At 39.4% G+C, this 16,339-nt stretch overlaps 2 protein-coding genes across 2 annotated transcripts; both read right to left on the bottom strand.

The window, feature by feature from the left end:
* Window positions 1–9,130: 9,130 nt before the first annotated feature.
* Window positions 9,131–11,596, bottom strand: LOC104724643 (RGG repeats nuclear RNA binding protein C). Its single transcript, XM_010443184.3, has 7 exons — window positions 11,098–11,596; window positions 10,471–10,771; window positions 10,306–10,371; window positions 10,096–10,222; window positions 9,846–10,004; window positions 9,717–9,764; window positions 9,131–9,517 (listed from the first exon to the last, which is right to left on the bottom strand). The coding sequence occupies exons 1-7, from the start codon at window positions 11,252–11,254 to the stop codon at window positions 9,326–9,328; spliced, it is 1,050 nt and encodes a 349-aa protein (XP_010441486.1). The 5' UTR covers window positions 11,255–11,596; the 3' UTR covers window positions 9,131–9,325.
* Window positions 11,597–11,864: 268 nt separating this feature from the next.
* Window positions 11,865–12,827, bottom strand: LOC104724642 (ethylene-responsive transcription factor 2). Its single transcript, XM_010443183.3, has one exon. The coding sequence runs from the start codon at window positions 12,663–12,665 to the stop codon at window positions 11,985–11,987; it is 681 nt and encodes a 226-aa protein (XP_010441485.2). The 5' UTR covers window positions 12,666–12,827; the 3' UTR covers window positions 11,865–11,984.
* Between the last annotated feature and the right edge of the window lie 3,512 nt (window positions 12,828–16,339).

Genomic DNA, 16,339 nt, shown 5'->3' with positions numbered 1-16,339 from the left:
TATTATAGACAAATTCACTTATACACATACATACATTCAAATTTATGAAAGAAATAATATCAATTGTTGTATTTTAATAGTCTATCAAACTATCAAAATGTAAATGATGCATATCTAGAAACTGAATATTTTTCAAAAAAAATTTAGCTATTTATATGACATGTTATAGTTTATAGAGTCTTTTATATCATTATAGTTTGAAAACACAAAATAACAATTGTTTTACATATATGAGCTTTAAGAGAAGTATACATTATTATATATGTATATATAGATGTAAATTTACATGATTGTTATCCCTAAATGATAAAGAAGTATAATGATATATGTGTGTTCAACATGAAATACAAAGATAGATTTAACAATTTCCTAAAAAAAAAAAAAAAAAAAAAAAAATTAATAAACTTAAGTGTACTCATCTTCAATAAGATGGCACTTAAGTCTTCTTTTATCATCAAAAAGATAATGAGAGCTTTCATCTAGGATATAATATTAACGTCAACATGTGTGTAAATGTTGAATGAACCATATATGACAACAACGCACAACTTATTTCTCTATGAAAAAGCTTGGTAGACACTTCATTCAAGCAAATCTCATAGTGATTAATGATTATCATCTACTTCATCTGTTGAAATAACAAATACAATCTCCTCAAAGGCATAAACTTGGTAAGGGATGGTAAAAATAGAAAATCTCCATCAATATTTTCGTTATGCCATTTGTCGATATAATGAGCTGGAATTTTCTCTACTTTGTATTTGACATTGGAGTAGGGTTTTATTTGAAACCATATACAAAGAGAAAGATAAACTGGCTTCAAATGCAACATTTTTTTTGTTTCAAATAAAAGTTTCAAGAAAACCTAATTGGAATAAATCATTTACTTTTATTCGTGAATGTCATAGAAAAGAAATCCACTCTCATATTATGTGGCATTAAATTTTCAGAATTCTCCCATTTCAGCTTGTTCACCAAAACCATAGAAAAGTCCAGATTAAGTGCATGCGTCGTTAGTCCATTCAAAATATTAACTGAAAGTGATGATCAAAACCTTGAGCAAAGAAATATGGATCACCAATATCAAAAAATGAAGTAGTATACTCACTGTTGAGTGGTTGAGAATGCATTGGACTCTCAAGAAATTGAGATACTAAAATACATATGCTATCAGTTCATATATGTGCAAAAAAAAAAATTCAAAAGGATTGGTTAGATTTTATGCAAAAGAAAGCACAAATATACATATGAACTTGGAATTAAGTTTAAAATACATTTTTCCAATCAATGTTGGTGAGATCCGACGTAATAACAAAGTTTTGACTAGCTTATTTTGAACTATACATATAACCAAATAGAATCATAATTCCAAATGAAGGGTCATTACCAACTGAAGGTCTAAACAACAATTTCTCCAAATAAATATGAAATGTTTGGAAGACTAAAAAAATGTTCTTAGAATCTTAGGAACAGTAAACTAATTTTTAATAATGAATTACATATTTAGTAAAGGATTCCTAGAACGATTTTTGAAAAGAAACAAAAATCACTTTTGAATTTTAGGTTTTTAAGAATAATTTAATATTTATATATATAAATAATTAATAATTTAATATTTATAGATAAAAATAATTAACTTTTTATCAATTAAGATTAATTTAATAATTTTCCACTATAATGAATGATATTTTCTGAATTTCACCCTTGTGTGCTATTTTTCTTTTGTAAAAATGGTTGGGCTGTCAAAAAGAATTGCTCTAATTTTATTAGTCCAAGATATTGACCTATTCAAATTGTTTAAGAACATAAAATATTAAATAACTTGTAATAATTATATTATTTATCAAATATATATATATAATATAACTTTTTAGTTTATATAGTTATTAAAAATAAATAAATGAAATAAGTAAAACCATTTGAAATAGTCAAATGTTATTTATTTTTGAAATTAAGAAAAAACTTTCAGAGAAGTCGTCTCACTTAAACAAACTTCGGGGAAGACGTGATTAGTACTCCTTTTTTGAAATACAGACCTTTTTAATTAGCTATATATATATATATATATATGGTTACCTACCTGAGCTACCTCCAAGGGTGACCACAAGAGCAAAGAAAGCATTTTGACTCCAGTTAGAGATCCCAAAATTGATAGACTCTGCAAAGATATTGGCACCTTAATAACGAAAGATTTGATACCATCACAATCGTGTTGTTAACACAGTTGTGAATATAATTCCAGCAGATATAGGGTCGGTTTCAGAGGGGTTTTTGCTAAGACTTGTTAGTATAGCGAGTTATGTGGGAGCATCTCTCACAACAAAGACTAACTTAATTAGAAAAGCTGGTATCTGCAACTCGAGGAGGCAACTCTTGAAGACCTCTTGTTGCGTTCACACTCATCCTCTCATCACCGTCGCTATGATACCGACTTGGTGGCTATTGATAAGCCATTTCAAGTATAAACAAGGAAGAGGAGGAGTGAAGCTACAACACGTGTGGAGTAGAAGTAATACACGTGAGAGAGTAAAATGTGATGTTGTATATTAGGAAAGTGCGATTCTAGGGCGATTTTAGGGTTATTGCGCTCCTTGCTCACGCTAGGTTTCGCGTGATGGCTGCCGCCGGTGTGCCTCCATGTCGGAGCCGGATGCATCTGTCTCCTCTCCGGAGGATGTTCCTTCTCCTCAAAGTAAACAACAATCCTATGCTGCTGTGGTGGATAAACGTCCATTACTTAAGAAACACGATTTCGACATCAGTTTGGTTGACGGCGTTCCTACGATCGAGGTTCCTGAGGTGGTGCTCCAGGACTCTGTGCCTCTATGGGACGATTTTTTGGTTGGTAGATTTGCCTCGACGGTTCCACACGTTGCGAAGGTTCATGTCATTGTTAACAAGATCTGGCCACTTGGTAACAAGGATATTCGAGTTGATGTCTATGAAAACTCTGCTACCTCTGTCCGGTTTCGTATTCGTGATGAGTCCACACGTCTCCGCGTGCTAAGGCGGGGTATGTGGAACATTGTGGGTGTTCCTATGATGCTATATAAGTGGTCTCCTTTGCCTGAGGATGCTCAGCGGGTGATTACTTCCATGCTCTTGTGGGTGACTCTCAAGAATGTTCCCCATTCTATGTTCTCTTGGGAGGGCCTGGGTTTTTTATCTAGCCCCATTGGCATTCCTATTCGACTTCATCCGGACACTGAACTCTACAATAAGTTTGATGTGGCTAAGGTTTTTGTAGAGGTCAATCTTACGCAATCTTTGCCCAGTATGTTTCGGTTCAAATTGAGTAAAGACGAGGATGTTACTATTGAGTTTCACTACCAGTGGCTCCCTCCTAGGTGTTCCCAGTGTCAAAAGTGGGGCCATACTAGTGAGGGTTGTGTGTCGGCTCCTCTGTCTCCGGCTAAGTCACCTGTTCCTGAAGTTGAGGAGGGTGAGATTGTTCCTCCCCTTGTGGTTTCACAGTCCGCTCCTCCTCCTCTGATAGTTCCGGCTCAACAGTCTTCGGCTAGTGCTACTTCGGCTGTTCCATCCTCAGCTCGGTCTCCAGCAGAAGGGGTTCCCCCTCCTCCGTGGTTGAGGACTGTGCAGGTTGGTCTGTTGTTTCTCCCGGCAAGGGTTGTAAGAGTTATGAGAAATCTAAACTGCAGGCTGCTAGTCAAGCTACCATGTTGGCCTCTTCCCGCTTCTCTGTTCTGGGTGAAGCAGGGGACCCCTCTGCTGACTGTACAGAGTCTGACGTGGTCAAGAATCCCACTACTTCTTCAACTCTCCCTGGGGAGAACGCCCAGGGTCCTCGTGATACCGTGAAACAGGGCACCGAGGTTGCTTCCTCTCGAGCGTTTTTGCCGCGTCAGACTAAACTCTCAGCCAAGTCTTCTTCGGAGTCTTCTTCTCATCAGCCTAAGGGTGGTCCCCTTGGCATCTCGAGCAAGAAGAACTCCAGGAAACGTCATTAATGTCAGGTTTTTTCTGGAACATGTGTAGTTTTAACAAATCAAAAAAACATTAAGTTGTTCGCGATTGGGTGCATGCTGAATCCTTACAGTTTGGATGCTTACTTGAAACGCGTGTCCAGGAAATCAATGCTTCTCGAATCATCTCTTCAGTGTTTCGAGGGTGGTTGTCTATAACAAATTATGAATTTAATCGTCTTGGGAGGATTTGGGTTGTTTGGAAAGATGAAGTGCGTGTTACACCTATTTTTAAGAGTGGTCAGGTTATTACTTGTTCTGTTCTTATGCCGGGGGCAACTCACGAGTTTTTTGTTTTGTTTGTGTATGCGTCGAACTTTGCTGATGAAAGGAAAGAGTTGTGGTCTGATCTCAAGTACCACTATGATTCTCCTCTTTTCTTAAATAAACTGTGGTTGGTTGTGGGTGATTTTAATGAGACTCTCTCTTATGATGAGCATTCAAATTATGAGGATTCTCCCTCTATTACGAGTGGTATGAGGGACTTTCAGGATTTGGTTCGACATTGTGTTTTCTCAGATATGAAATGCCATGGTCCTCTGTTTACCTGGGGTATAGGAGAGATGCAGGGTCTGTTTGCAAAAAATTGGATCGAGTTTTGGTCAGTGAGGCTTGGAGCCGTAGTTTTGCGGATACTTATGGTGTGTTTGATTCGGGTGGAGTTTCTGATCACCTCCGTTGCCGGTTTACTGTGGGAACACACGTCTCTACACCAAGAAGGCCTTTTAAGTTCTCTAATGTGCTAATGTCCTTCCCTGAGTTTCTTTCGACTGTCGAATCTTTTTGGGACAGCACTGAGCGTCTTTTCCACTCCACATCCGCTATAATTCGATTTTCTAATAAGCTTAAGGCTCTCAAGCCTCTACTTCGTACGTTAAGTCGACAGAAACTCAGCAAGCTCTCTGAGCAGGTGGACGAGGCTCACCGTGATCTCTGTGATCGGCAAACCTCCACGCTCTCACATCCTTCTCCGGCTGCGATAGCAGCTGAGGTCGAGGCTTTTCAACGTTGGGATCATGTTTCTGATCTGGAAGAAAGTTTTTTGCATCAACGTGCTAAGTTGCATTGGATGTTGGTTGGAGATAAAAACAACAAGTATTTTCACTCTGCAGTTCGTTCCCGGCAAGCTCTTAACGCTATTAGGGACATATCTACTCCTGATAGGGCTGTTCTTAATACTCAATCGGAGATTAAAACGGAGGCTGTGAGATTCTTTAAGGATTTTCTAACACACACTCCGTCGGACTTTGTTGGTTCTGGTGTTGATCAGCTGGAGCAGTTGATTCCTTTTCGTTGCTCTGCTTCAGATCACGCCAGCCTTCTCAAGTTGGTCTCTGCAGAGGAAATACGCACCACGCTTTTTAAGATGGCAGGAAGCAAGGCTCCGGGGCCTTACGGTTACACGGTCGACTTCTTTAAGAAAACCTGGTCAGTTTTGGGGTCTGACTTCATTGTTACTGTTCAATCCTTTTTCTTGAAGGAGTTTCTCCCTAAAGGAGTAAACTCGACAATCTTAGCCCTTATCCCCAAGAAGTTGGATTCTAAGGAAATGAAAGACTACCGCCCCATCTCCTGTTGCAATGTGTTGTATAAGGTTGTTTCAAAGATCATCGCCAATCGGTTAAAGTCTATCCTGCCAGCGTTCATCGCTCCAAACCAATCTGCTTTTATCAAAGATCGACTTATGATGGAGAATTTGTTGCTTGCGTCTGAGCTGGTGAAGGATTATCATAAAGAGTCAATCTCCTCGCGTTGCATGATGAAGATTGACATCTCCAAGGCTTTCGATTCAGTCCAGTGGCCTTTCTTGCTCAACATCCTCAAGGCTATCAATCTACCCAGTGTTTTCATACATTGGATTGAACTCTGTATTGGTTCGGCTTCTTTCTCAGTTCAAGTAAATGGGGAGCTAGCCGGCTATTTTCAGAGTACAAGAGGTTTACGTCAAGGATGTTCTCTATCTCCTTACCTCTTTGTCATTTGTATGAATGTGTTATCCCTTATGCTTGACAAAGCTGCAGTTGATCGCCGTATAGGTTACCATCCTCGTTGCAAGTCTCTCAATCTCACCCACCTCTATTTTGCGGATGACATTCTTGTCTTCACGGATGGGCGTTCTAGCTCTGTTGCTGCAACTTTGAGCGTTTTCGCACAGTTTGCTGCAGCCTTTGGCCTTAAAATTAGCTTGGAGAAGTCTACTCTCTTAATGGCTGGTTCCACGCCTGAGCAATAGCAAGATATTCTACAACATTTCCCGTTTGCGGCTGGTTCTCTTCCTTTTCGTTATTTGGGTCTTCCTCTCCTTACTAGGTCGATGACGAGATCAGATTATCTGCCACTTCTTAAATGTATCCGTCAACGTATTACCTCCTGGACAGGTCGTTTCCTCTCCTTTGCAGGCAGGCTCTTGCTCATCAAATCTGTGCTTGCTAGTCTTACCAACTTTTGGCTCTCTGCTTTTTGTTTGCCAAAGAAGTGTTTGCGGGAGATAGACGGTTTGTTCTCGGCTTTCTTGTGGTCTGGTCCAGATCTTAACTCGAAAAAAGCAAAGGTTTCCTGGTTGGATGTGTGTATGCTTGTGGCTGAAGGGGGGTTGGGGATTCATCGACTGCATGAGACAAACATGGTTTGTATCCTTAAGCTTACTTGGCGCCTTCTCTCTGCTCGATCCTCCTTGTGGGCTCGTTGGATTCGTTAAAACCTGCTCCGCTCTGATTCCTTCTGGTCTGTTAGTGCATCGAGTGTTAGTGGTTCCTGGATGTGGAGGAAAATATTAAAGCATCGCAACCTAGCCATGTCGTTTTACAAAATGAAGGTCTCTTATGGGATTGACACCTCCTTTTGGTTTGATAACTGGAGCTCCCTCGGTCAACTTTTTGCTTTGTTTGAGGCTCGGGGTTGCATTGATGTGGGGATCTCGAAGCAAAGTACGGTGGCAGAGGCTCTTTCCCTGCATCGTAGACGTCGACATCGTACTGAACTGTTGAATCAGTTAGAGGACGAGCTTCAGTCTCTTCGTCCTTTGTTGCAGGTCCTTGGCCGTGATCAGCCATTATGGCAATGCCGGAATGGTTCTTACAAATCCACCTTTGCTACATCTGATACTTGGCATTTAACTCGTCAGCACTACCCTCATTGCGCTTGGTCTAGTGGAGTTTGGTTCACTCACTCTACTCCGAAATACTGCTTTGTTACTTGGCTAGCTTTTCACAACCGACTTTCGACGGGTGATAAGTTGGTCCAATGGACGGCTACTGCAAATGGTGCATGTGTCCTCTGTAACAGCCAACAGGAAACTCAAAACCACCTCTTCTTCTCCTATCCTTACTCCTCTCAAGTTTGGTCTTCTCTGACTTCTACTCTGTTGGGGAATAAGTTCATTGTAGTTTGGGATCAGCTAGCCTGTTTGCTACTCGACGACTCCATCCCTCGGCTCCAACGTTTTCTTCTGCGTTATGCTTTCCAAATTTCGATACACAGTATTTGGCGTGAACGCAATGCTAGGCGGCATGATAAGGCTCCCACTCCATCGTCCAGTCTCTTTCGTTTCATCAACAAAAGCATTCGTAACAGGCTGCTCACCTTGTCGACGGTTCCTGGTTATGAGAATGGTCTTCAGCTCTGGTTCCAATCTCACCCATTTTAATCAGTTGTTTTAAGCAATTTTAGATTTCTATTTCTAAATTCAGCTACAATGATGCATTAAGTTATAAAACAGTCTTTTTTGGTGAATATAATTTAACATTCATACAAAAAAAAAAAAAAGATGTTGTATATAAATGTAAAATGTGATCTTTAGGTCGCTGGTTCGATTCTGGCAGGTCGGACCAATTGATAGAGTTGCATATGAGATAATGGCCTCGTAAGCCCATGAGCCCACACTCATCCTCTCATCACTGTCGCTATGATACCGACTAGGTGGCTACAGCCTACAGTTGTTGAGACTTTTTTTAAGCTAGAGAAAACAGTTTTCTTCGCATCTTTCTAGTAACAATGGTCAATTGGTGCATTCAATCAGGAAGGTGGCAAAGCTTATTGATTCCTATCTTCAGGCAGTGGCACAAGATGTCCATATATCAGTTTCCAAATTCGTGTCTCTTGCTGAGGCAGTGCCCGACATTGCACGTGAGAGCCATGCAGACTTTACAAAGCGATCAACATATATCTCAAGCAGGCCCGACTCTAGCGGTGTGATGGGTGTGCCAGTGCACCGAATCCACTCATTTTTTGGTTTTTTTTCTTTATATTTAGGGTCCAAAATTTTTTTTTTTATTATAGAAATTAGGGTCCAAAATTTTTTCTAGCTCAGGGTCAATATATTTATTGGGTCGGGCCTGATTTCAAGGTATCAGTGCAGAAGAGCTACTAACTATAGTTGAGAATCACACCAGTCTACTACTTTTAGCAATCATCCATTTTATGCACAGAACATGGATACAGTATTTGGAACTGAAAAACATTTGGGTTACATAACAGGTGCATCCCGAGATAAGCAAAGAAGAGAAGAAACAACTATGCCGAAGTCTTGACTGCCAGAAATTGTCTGCAGAGGTACGTCCACACGCTGTGAAAAATGAGAGGATGCCATTAAGAACGGTCGTCCAAGCCCTCTTCTTCGACCAAGAGAGCAGTTCTAAGAGAGCATCAAGTCGATTAGAGAGCCAAGAACTCTTCTCAAGAGGTAAAGAGACGTCCATGGATATACACAACAATATGCACAAGCTTCACCTAGGTCAAGCTGAAACAGCTTCTATAAGGAAAGCTAAGAATATAGTTGATGGAGCCGAAAGAGGAGAAGAGAAAATTAGATCGAGTACAACCAGCTCGAGGTGCCAAGCCACCGACGGTCCAGATTCGCGGGCAACCAGTGAACCAGCAATCAGGCTGCTGCTCATCTTGATTCCTCTTTGGATCATCACTCCATTATAAACTTCTCCAAATTAACAACTCAACGCCCCCTCTTTCTCTTTGGTTTTCCATTTATCTTCTTTTCAATATTCTTTTTTTTTTCTGATGTATTTCGAATGCTTGAAACACATAAATGGCTTTAGTAAAGTCCCTTTATGCAAGCACTAAGGCAATTTAGCGTAAAACATAAGTCTTTAGAAGATTTCGGCATTGATGAAAAGTTTGATTGAATAACAGAATTTGTAATACGAGAAATCGAAATATAAAAAAAAGGTCATAACAATTTTTTTCCATAACGTAAAAACAGACAACGGACATGTTTTGCAGAAAAAGACTTTCAGAGTGTAACAACAATAATAAAACTACGAACAAAAAATTCAACCAGAGAGATAGAAGAGAAGGGCTGAGGGGGACCAAGAGAGGGGGGAGGGGGTCTACTTGCCCAACGACGGGAACTGAGCAGTGTCTCCAATCGCCGGAGCAGAAGGTCCTCGCCTTTGATTTTCTCCTCCGTTACTACCACCTCTCTGATCACGACCACCACGACCACCGCGACCTCCTCTTCCGCCGCGGTATCCACCTCTTGCTCCATCAGCTGGCTTCAAGAACTCATTAATGCTCAAGGACTAAAAATTCACAAACACGCATCGGTTAGCATATTCATCAAATTGAAGTCCATATCTTGACTTCTTAAAGGTAAAAAGGTTAACCAATTTATATCATGGTATTCGTAATCTTAAATCAGTTTGTGCTTCAATTAAGAACTAAACAGAGTGAACTAAGCAGTATTTATGTTCAGAGTGCAAAAAAGAAAAAAGTAAGGACCTTTTTGGTCTTCTCGGCAGCATCTTTGCGTTTGTCCTTGTCAGATCCCTGAAACAATCAAGTGTTGACTATTGCTCCATTACAGCAAAGGGAACCGAGAAGGAAAACAACATTTAAAAGATTTCTAACCAGCTTGACGAAGATTTCCTCCTCAGTAGTCTTCTTGTTAGAAAGCTGTTGCATGGACTCAAACACTTTGGTGTCAACTTTTCTTTCCTCGACCTTAGTGGCTTGCAGAGCCTTCTTCTTCTCCTCCAGGATTTTCTCATACTCTTCCAGAGTCATCTCCTAGTACAACAAACAAGAATGAGTTTTCTAATTAGCAATCATTCAAACTTTACATAGGAGTTGTTGCAATAGCTGTAACTGATGAATGTACCTTGTCTTCAGCTTCTTTCTGTGCTTTCTCTTCGGCTTCTTTGGCTGCATCAGCGGTTTCATCCTCACCTCCTTGCTTCTCAGCAACAGGGCTCTTCTCAACCTCCGTGGTGGGTTCCTCAGTAGCTCTAATATACCAAAAAACATTAGTTTTTAAACAGCCTAGAGTTCAAGACATATGAAAACTAAAACTGAAGACCAGGATGCTTACGGAGCAATGTCATCTTCAGTAGTTCCCCAGTTTCCACGACCACCACCCTCACGTTTTAGATCAGTACTAAACAAAACAAAACAAAAAGATCACAAATATTAGAAGCTAAACAACGAAGCAGTAACCAAAGTAGTGGAAAGAAGAAAGTAAAAAAAAAAAGCTTACCCACGACCAGTACCGCTACGGCGCTCATAAGTCCTTTTTGGGCGTTCAACATCACCTCCTTCACCATTGGCAAATCCACGGCGACCTCCACGACCACGGAATCCACCAACAATACCCCCACGCCTTGCTCCATCAGCATCTTCAGAAGCTCTGTATCCGCCAGAAAAGCCATTCTCATTTGCAGGAGGAGCATCATTGTTCCGGTTGTCCCGGTTAAATCCACCACCCCTACCACGGGAAAAACCACCACCACGTCCACCAGCACCACGACCCCCTGAAGGAGCATTTCTTGACTCCCTCACTATATTCATAAAACAGACAAAACAAGGCCACAGTTCATTCAATAACTTTTCAAGACATCATTATATATTTTGACTTATGAACTAACGAGAAAATGTTAATATTCTGAATACAATAAAGCTACCTTTACTTAAAAATCGAGATTAAGCTTTCCATAATCAAAAGCTAGCAGAAGACAAAAACTAAAAATGGATAAAGAAACTAAAAACTTCAAATGACAAAAGCAAACATTTCATGACAACAATAAAGAAGCTTCGAACCAATCAAACACTACGCAAGTTCAGTGTCAACTACATATAAGAGTAAAATAAAGCAAAGAACTTTAACCTGCTTGAGAAGGAGGAAGCGGCTTGGTTGGCATCTTAGCGGACTTAGCAGGTTGAACAGCAGCAGCTTTCTCGACTTTTTGAGTCAAAGTAGCAGCGAGCTGGCTGGGATCCTCAGCGTCATCTCCTAAGAGATCGAAAGGGTTCATAGACGCCATTTTATCGGTCTGATAAAGATCGAAGTTAGGTACAAAGTCACCGGAGAAACTGCTTGCTTTGATGGGTTTATTGAAAAGGGGAAATCAGTAATCCATGACTCGATATACAGATTCTTAAATAAGAAGAAAATAACAAGAAGAGGTAAACGAACGAAGAGAAATGATTAGGACAGTGTGTTGTATCTAAGAGAGCAAATGAACAAGAAGAAGAAGAAGATGAGAAGAAACCCTAAGAGATGCTGCGGCAGAGAGATGTGCGCGACTTAAAACCTAATCTATAAACCCTTCCTGAGTTATTATCCTCTGCGGGAGGGTACTCTGGTCCTCTTCTGTTTTGTCCGTGGGCTATATTATAACTAGTTAAGCCCATTTGTAATTATAATTGTAAGGGCTAAGGGCTCATTGGTTAGGCCCTTCGATTCACAACATGTCTTCTGATAGATGGAATTTTTTTGGTTACACTTAGCATTATAATTCTCAAACTGATTAAGAAATTGCATCCGGGGATTTTGGTATTATGTAAGAACTAAAGAAATAACACCAGATTGAAAAATTAACACTCAGGCTTTGTAAAGTGTCTGTTTAGTAGTAGTGTTATTACTTCAAGAAATAAACAAATAAAATTCATATTCCATAAGTAGTAATTTACATGAGGGGAACAACACTTTACTTCTTGGCCTCTCTAATAGCATTTCATAACAAAACTTTCAACTACAAAACTCACACAAAATCAAACCAATAACTCGTCAATACGTGTCTCGTCACCAACCTCGCACTTCACCTCCGACGTCAGATACTCTGTTTTTTTCCTCCGTTTCAACTTCCCGTTTTCAGACGAAGATGACGATCTCTTAGACGTGATCCGAACCGGTTCAGGTTCACCGGAGTTAACCCTCAATGGAAAATTCAACAAAGCGCGGGAGCCACGCATCCTAAAAGCAGCTCTATCGTAAGCCAACGCCGCATCTTCCGCCGTCTCAAACGTCCCTAACCAAACCCTAGCTCCGTTTTTCGCCGGATCACGTATCTCCGCCGCGAACTTCCCCCACGGCCTCTGTCTCACTCCTCTGTAATGCTTCCCCTTCGGCGCCTCCTCCGCCGCAACCGTCACCGCTTTTTTCGGTTTCTCCGCGGCCAAAACCTCAGTCGGCTCGATTTTAACCGCCGGAAAATCGTAGAGACAGCTCAAGTCCGACGATGACGTGTCGAAATGGAAGGCGTCCTTGAGGAGTCCGTAGACCAACATGTCCTCTGAGTCGTTCTCTTTCAAAGGCAAATCTCCCCAGCTCTCAGTGAGACACGAACTCGGCATCGACTCATTGAGCCGCAGCTCGTTCTCTCCACCTAGCAAGTGACATCGCACCATCTCTAACAAATCGTAATCTGATTCTATATCGCACTGTCCATACATTTTCGCAAGAGAGACTATAGATTAGAGTTTTCTTTTTCTGTTTTTTTTTGTGTTGTTTTGATCGATTTATCAAATATCTAATTTTTTTGTTTTCGTATGTGGAAGTGGTTTATATAGAGGATACGAGGTTCATGAACCTAACTAATAAAGGAAGATAAACTTTTTACATGTTTATTACTTACTGTATAGTTTTAGTAGGGAATTAAAAAAATATGAAAGTTGTGGATTTTTCGTAACTAGTTACGAAGGTTCGTGGATGAGTGAATTAAAAAACACGTGCGCTTTATCCGTAATATGAGTTCACGATGAAGAAGGGTCAAGATGACGTTACTGGTCATCATGACATTTTTAGGGAAGAAAGAAGAAAGATGCTGATTTGGTTTTGTCTCTCTCAACTTGTCCCTTGTTTTGTCCCTTCGAGTTCCGGTTTTATTAAGCAACTAAAAGTGTTTAATTAGTTTGTTAATATAGAAAAGCAAGGTCTTAATTCACATTTTAGTCTTTGTTAAATTGACAATTTGACATGATTTTTTTGAACCAAAACTAGACTTCTATCGACTCCACTAAACTAATTCTTTTTTCCTATGGGGATAAATTAAATATCATATACATAACCAGAGCTGCTAATCTATACTTTATTAGATAGTTGCCAATTGTATATTATAAGTTTAATTACATGATATCTAAGATTAGATCTCGTTGTTATATATGGTGGTGGTGAAACAAAAATCTAACAAGGTGGGTCATACTTATATGAATGCGACACTTGAAAATGTCTGCACAAATTGGGATACATTTCTCCTGGACACCAATTAACAACATCTCAACTTTTTCCCCCCTTTTACCTTTCATATTTACCAACTTCTAGCTTAGAATTTTCCTAATTTCCAATGTTTGTTATAAAACTCATGAGTGTTAATTAAATGAGTGATTAAGAAATTCAGTAGTGCAACTCTAGTCAATGAATAGTAAAATAAAAGTTTTCATGCAAAACTCAATTCAGAAATTATAGTTCAATTCATATATATATATATATATATATATATATATATATATATATATATCTGTTATAATTTTTTTTTACTAAAAGAAATTGGAAATAGCCTTAGATATTTTTGTGCACCAAACCAATGATTTGGGATTTTATGGATAATTATTTGAATTTCTGTTTTATCTTTCTATCGACTAAAAGTCAATAACAAAAAAGACTGACAGACAAATTTAATGGTAGGTCTCTCACATCTATCAACTTGCAAAAGGGACATCTTTCACGGAAGCATAGTTTTAGACTTTTAGTCAATAGTCACTCAAATTCTCTAAAATATTGTACTTTTTTCATTTTCTAATCGATTCCAAGAGGAGTTTTGGTTACCATGGTTTGATGGGTTCGATCAGCTATGCTGATTTTGAGTGTAATTATGATGTTATGGTTAAGTATGTCAACAAGTAGGTAACCAATATAGATAAAAGTGTTTTACAAACATAAAACAAATAGTTTTAAATATTGGTTTTACTTTTAAATATTGGTTTTACTTACATAGTTACATATAATGCAATTTCTTTAACTTTAATACTGTGGGGTTTGTGCATTTAACATAAATTCGAAGCCATTTTACATAAAGAATTGTCATCAAATTGGGATAAATACTAAATTATAGCTCAATTTTAGCAAAAACATGATACATGGATAAACAAGAGTCATCATATAACATAAGCAATATAATAGTTAGTGTAATATACAAACTATGGACGATGGAAATAAATAGAAATGGTCACAATTTTTAAACAATACAAAAAAAGATGATATAAATTTTGCAGATTCGTCCATGTGGCTGTGGGAAAAATTGCCAACGTGATTAATTAGACTATATTTCAGTCATATAATTAGGATTTCGAATTTATTCACAAAATCTCTACAATCAAAATATTTTTCAATTAAAATTTGGTGATCAGATTATTTTTACATTTTATCGGTCAAATATCTGACTTTCTATGTTTGGATCGTCAAACTATTTTAGTTTATAAAATTTTAGACAAAAAAAAGCTCTTCACTTCCATAGTATATCATAATCTTAAATTGACTAAGATTAAAACTTTGATCATTTTTAATTTACAACCGAATGTATTTGTTAATTTAAAACCAATACCTAATTTATTTCAACCAAACTTTCTCTTCCAAACTCGAATATCGAGGCGTTGCTACCCCCAAAATTCTCCGACGCCGATGGAGCTCTTGCTCGCCGGCGTCGGGGTATTTCGACTTTAGCTTCCGTCCTTTGCTTTCTTTGTTTCCTTAGTTTTCTTTCTCAATATCTTTTTCCCCTTTTGAGTCTCCTTTTGCAACCTACGCAAACCCACTTTAATCAATCAGATCCATGCAAAGGCTTGCGCAACACCGAATACAGAGGTCGGAGGAAATTGACAAACTCCTCTCTCTGTAACCCCGACTCAGCCTCACTGCCGGCGGAAATCAAGTCCCTTTGTCTTTCTAACTCTCGATCCGGAATGGTAATTGTCTCTGCAGCACTTTCTATCCCAACGTCACTCGAGCCTTGGCAGGCAGAGACGGAGATAGCGGTTGGTGAGGAAACCTCCAGAGAAGTGATTTTTCTCCGGTATTGTACTACCGCCTTGAACGCAAGTCACCCCCTGAGCTTGGCAGATCTGTATTTGCTTTCACCGGAGAGGCAGAAGTTTTCTTCAATCTCCTCGGTCAGCCACTGTGCGCATCAATTATCCTGGTAATCCACAACAACCTCTCTTCTGTGGATGAACACTAAATCTGATATCAGCATTTTAGCTTTACAAAAGATCTTGCCCAATCTCCAAAAGCCCAGGTTCTCTCTATCTAACCCCATGTTATCCTATTGACTTTGCCTAGTTTTTTTTGCTATCCTCGGTGTTCGAAGACTGCATCAGAGAACCCATTTAGCTAGTTTGTCTTGGGTGTACAAAGGGTATGTTGGAACTATGGTTACTGCTCAGCTTGTGACATTGTCTGTTAGATCCCAAAACTGGATTTTTCAAGGATTACTCAAATCCCAGCAACCATCCTCTCTTCTGAAACTCAGGTATGTTGTTTCCTTGTCCGTGTCTTGCCGATTACAAACTTTGTATGGAATTTTTGATCACCATATTCATGGCAGAGAGGATCCACATGTTTTGTTACGGCTTTACACTTATTTTTTTGCACATGTTAGTAGCTTCAATGGTGAGCTTTAATGCTCCCAATACCCTGCAACCATCCTCTCGTCCGAAGCTCAGGTCTGTTTATTATCTGTCAGTGTCTCACCAACAACATAATTTGTGTGGAATTCTTGATCGTCATTTTCATGGCAGAGAGGATCCACCTGTTATGTTACGGCTTTACACTTATTGCTTGCGAATCCTGGTATCAGCTTTAATGTGAACCTTACTTCTCCTAAGTTTTTGAAGTCTCATGGCATTTTAGTTCTAAATTCAAATTGTTGAGGCTGTGACTATGGTCTTAGAGTTTTCTCTACCAACAATCACCCCTCGACAATTCTAGCCAACTACTTCAAGCACCATTTTTTAAAGCAAACCACCATCAGCATCTCCACCACCATCTGGGCTTTTGCCCCCTGAATCCCTGCCATGGCACTGCTTCTGCTAGTGCTCCTCACTCCGGTGAGTTCTTTGGCTTTGACCGTGAC

Source organism: Camelina sativa, chromosome 11, assembly GCF_030686135.1.
Source record: "Camelina sativa cultivar CO46 ecotype springtype chromosome 11, ASM3068613v1".
Classification (NCBI taxonomy): domain Eukaryota; kingdom Viridiplantae; phylum Streptophyta; class Magnoliopsida; order Brassicales; family Brassicaceae; genus Camelina; species Camelina sativa.
Note: the sequence above shows the minus strand (reverse complement) of the source record. Positions and strands in the feature narration are given on the sequence as shown.

Excerpts from the sequence above, each read along its gene's own strand:
- LOC104724642 (XM_010443183.3), bottom strand. The coding sequence starts at position 12,665 with ATGTATGGACAGTGCGATATAGAATCAGATTACGATTTGTTAGAGATG.
- LOC104724643 (XM_010443184.3), bottom strand. The coding sequence starts at position 11,254 with ATGGCGTCTATGAACCCTTTCGATCTCTTAGGAGATGACGCTGAGGAT. Across the intron at positions 10,772-11,097 it reads GCTTCCTCCTTCTCAAGCAG|TGAGGGAGTCAAGAAATGCT; the intron begins GTTAAAGTTCTT and ends TTATGAATATAG. Across the intron at positions 9,765-9,845 it reads AGGAAATCTTCGTCAAGCTG|GGATCTGACAAGGACAAACG; the intron begins GTTAGAAATCTT and ends TGATTGTTTCAG.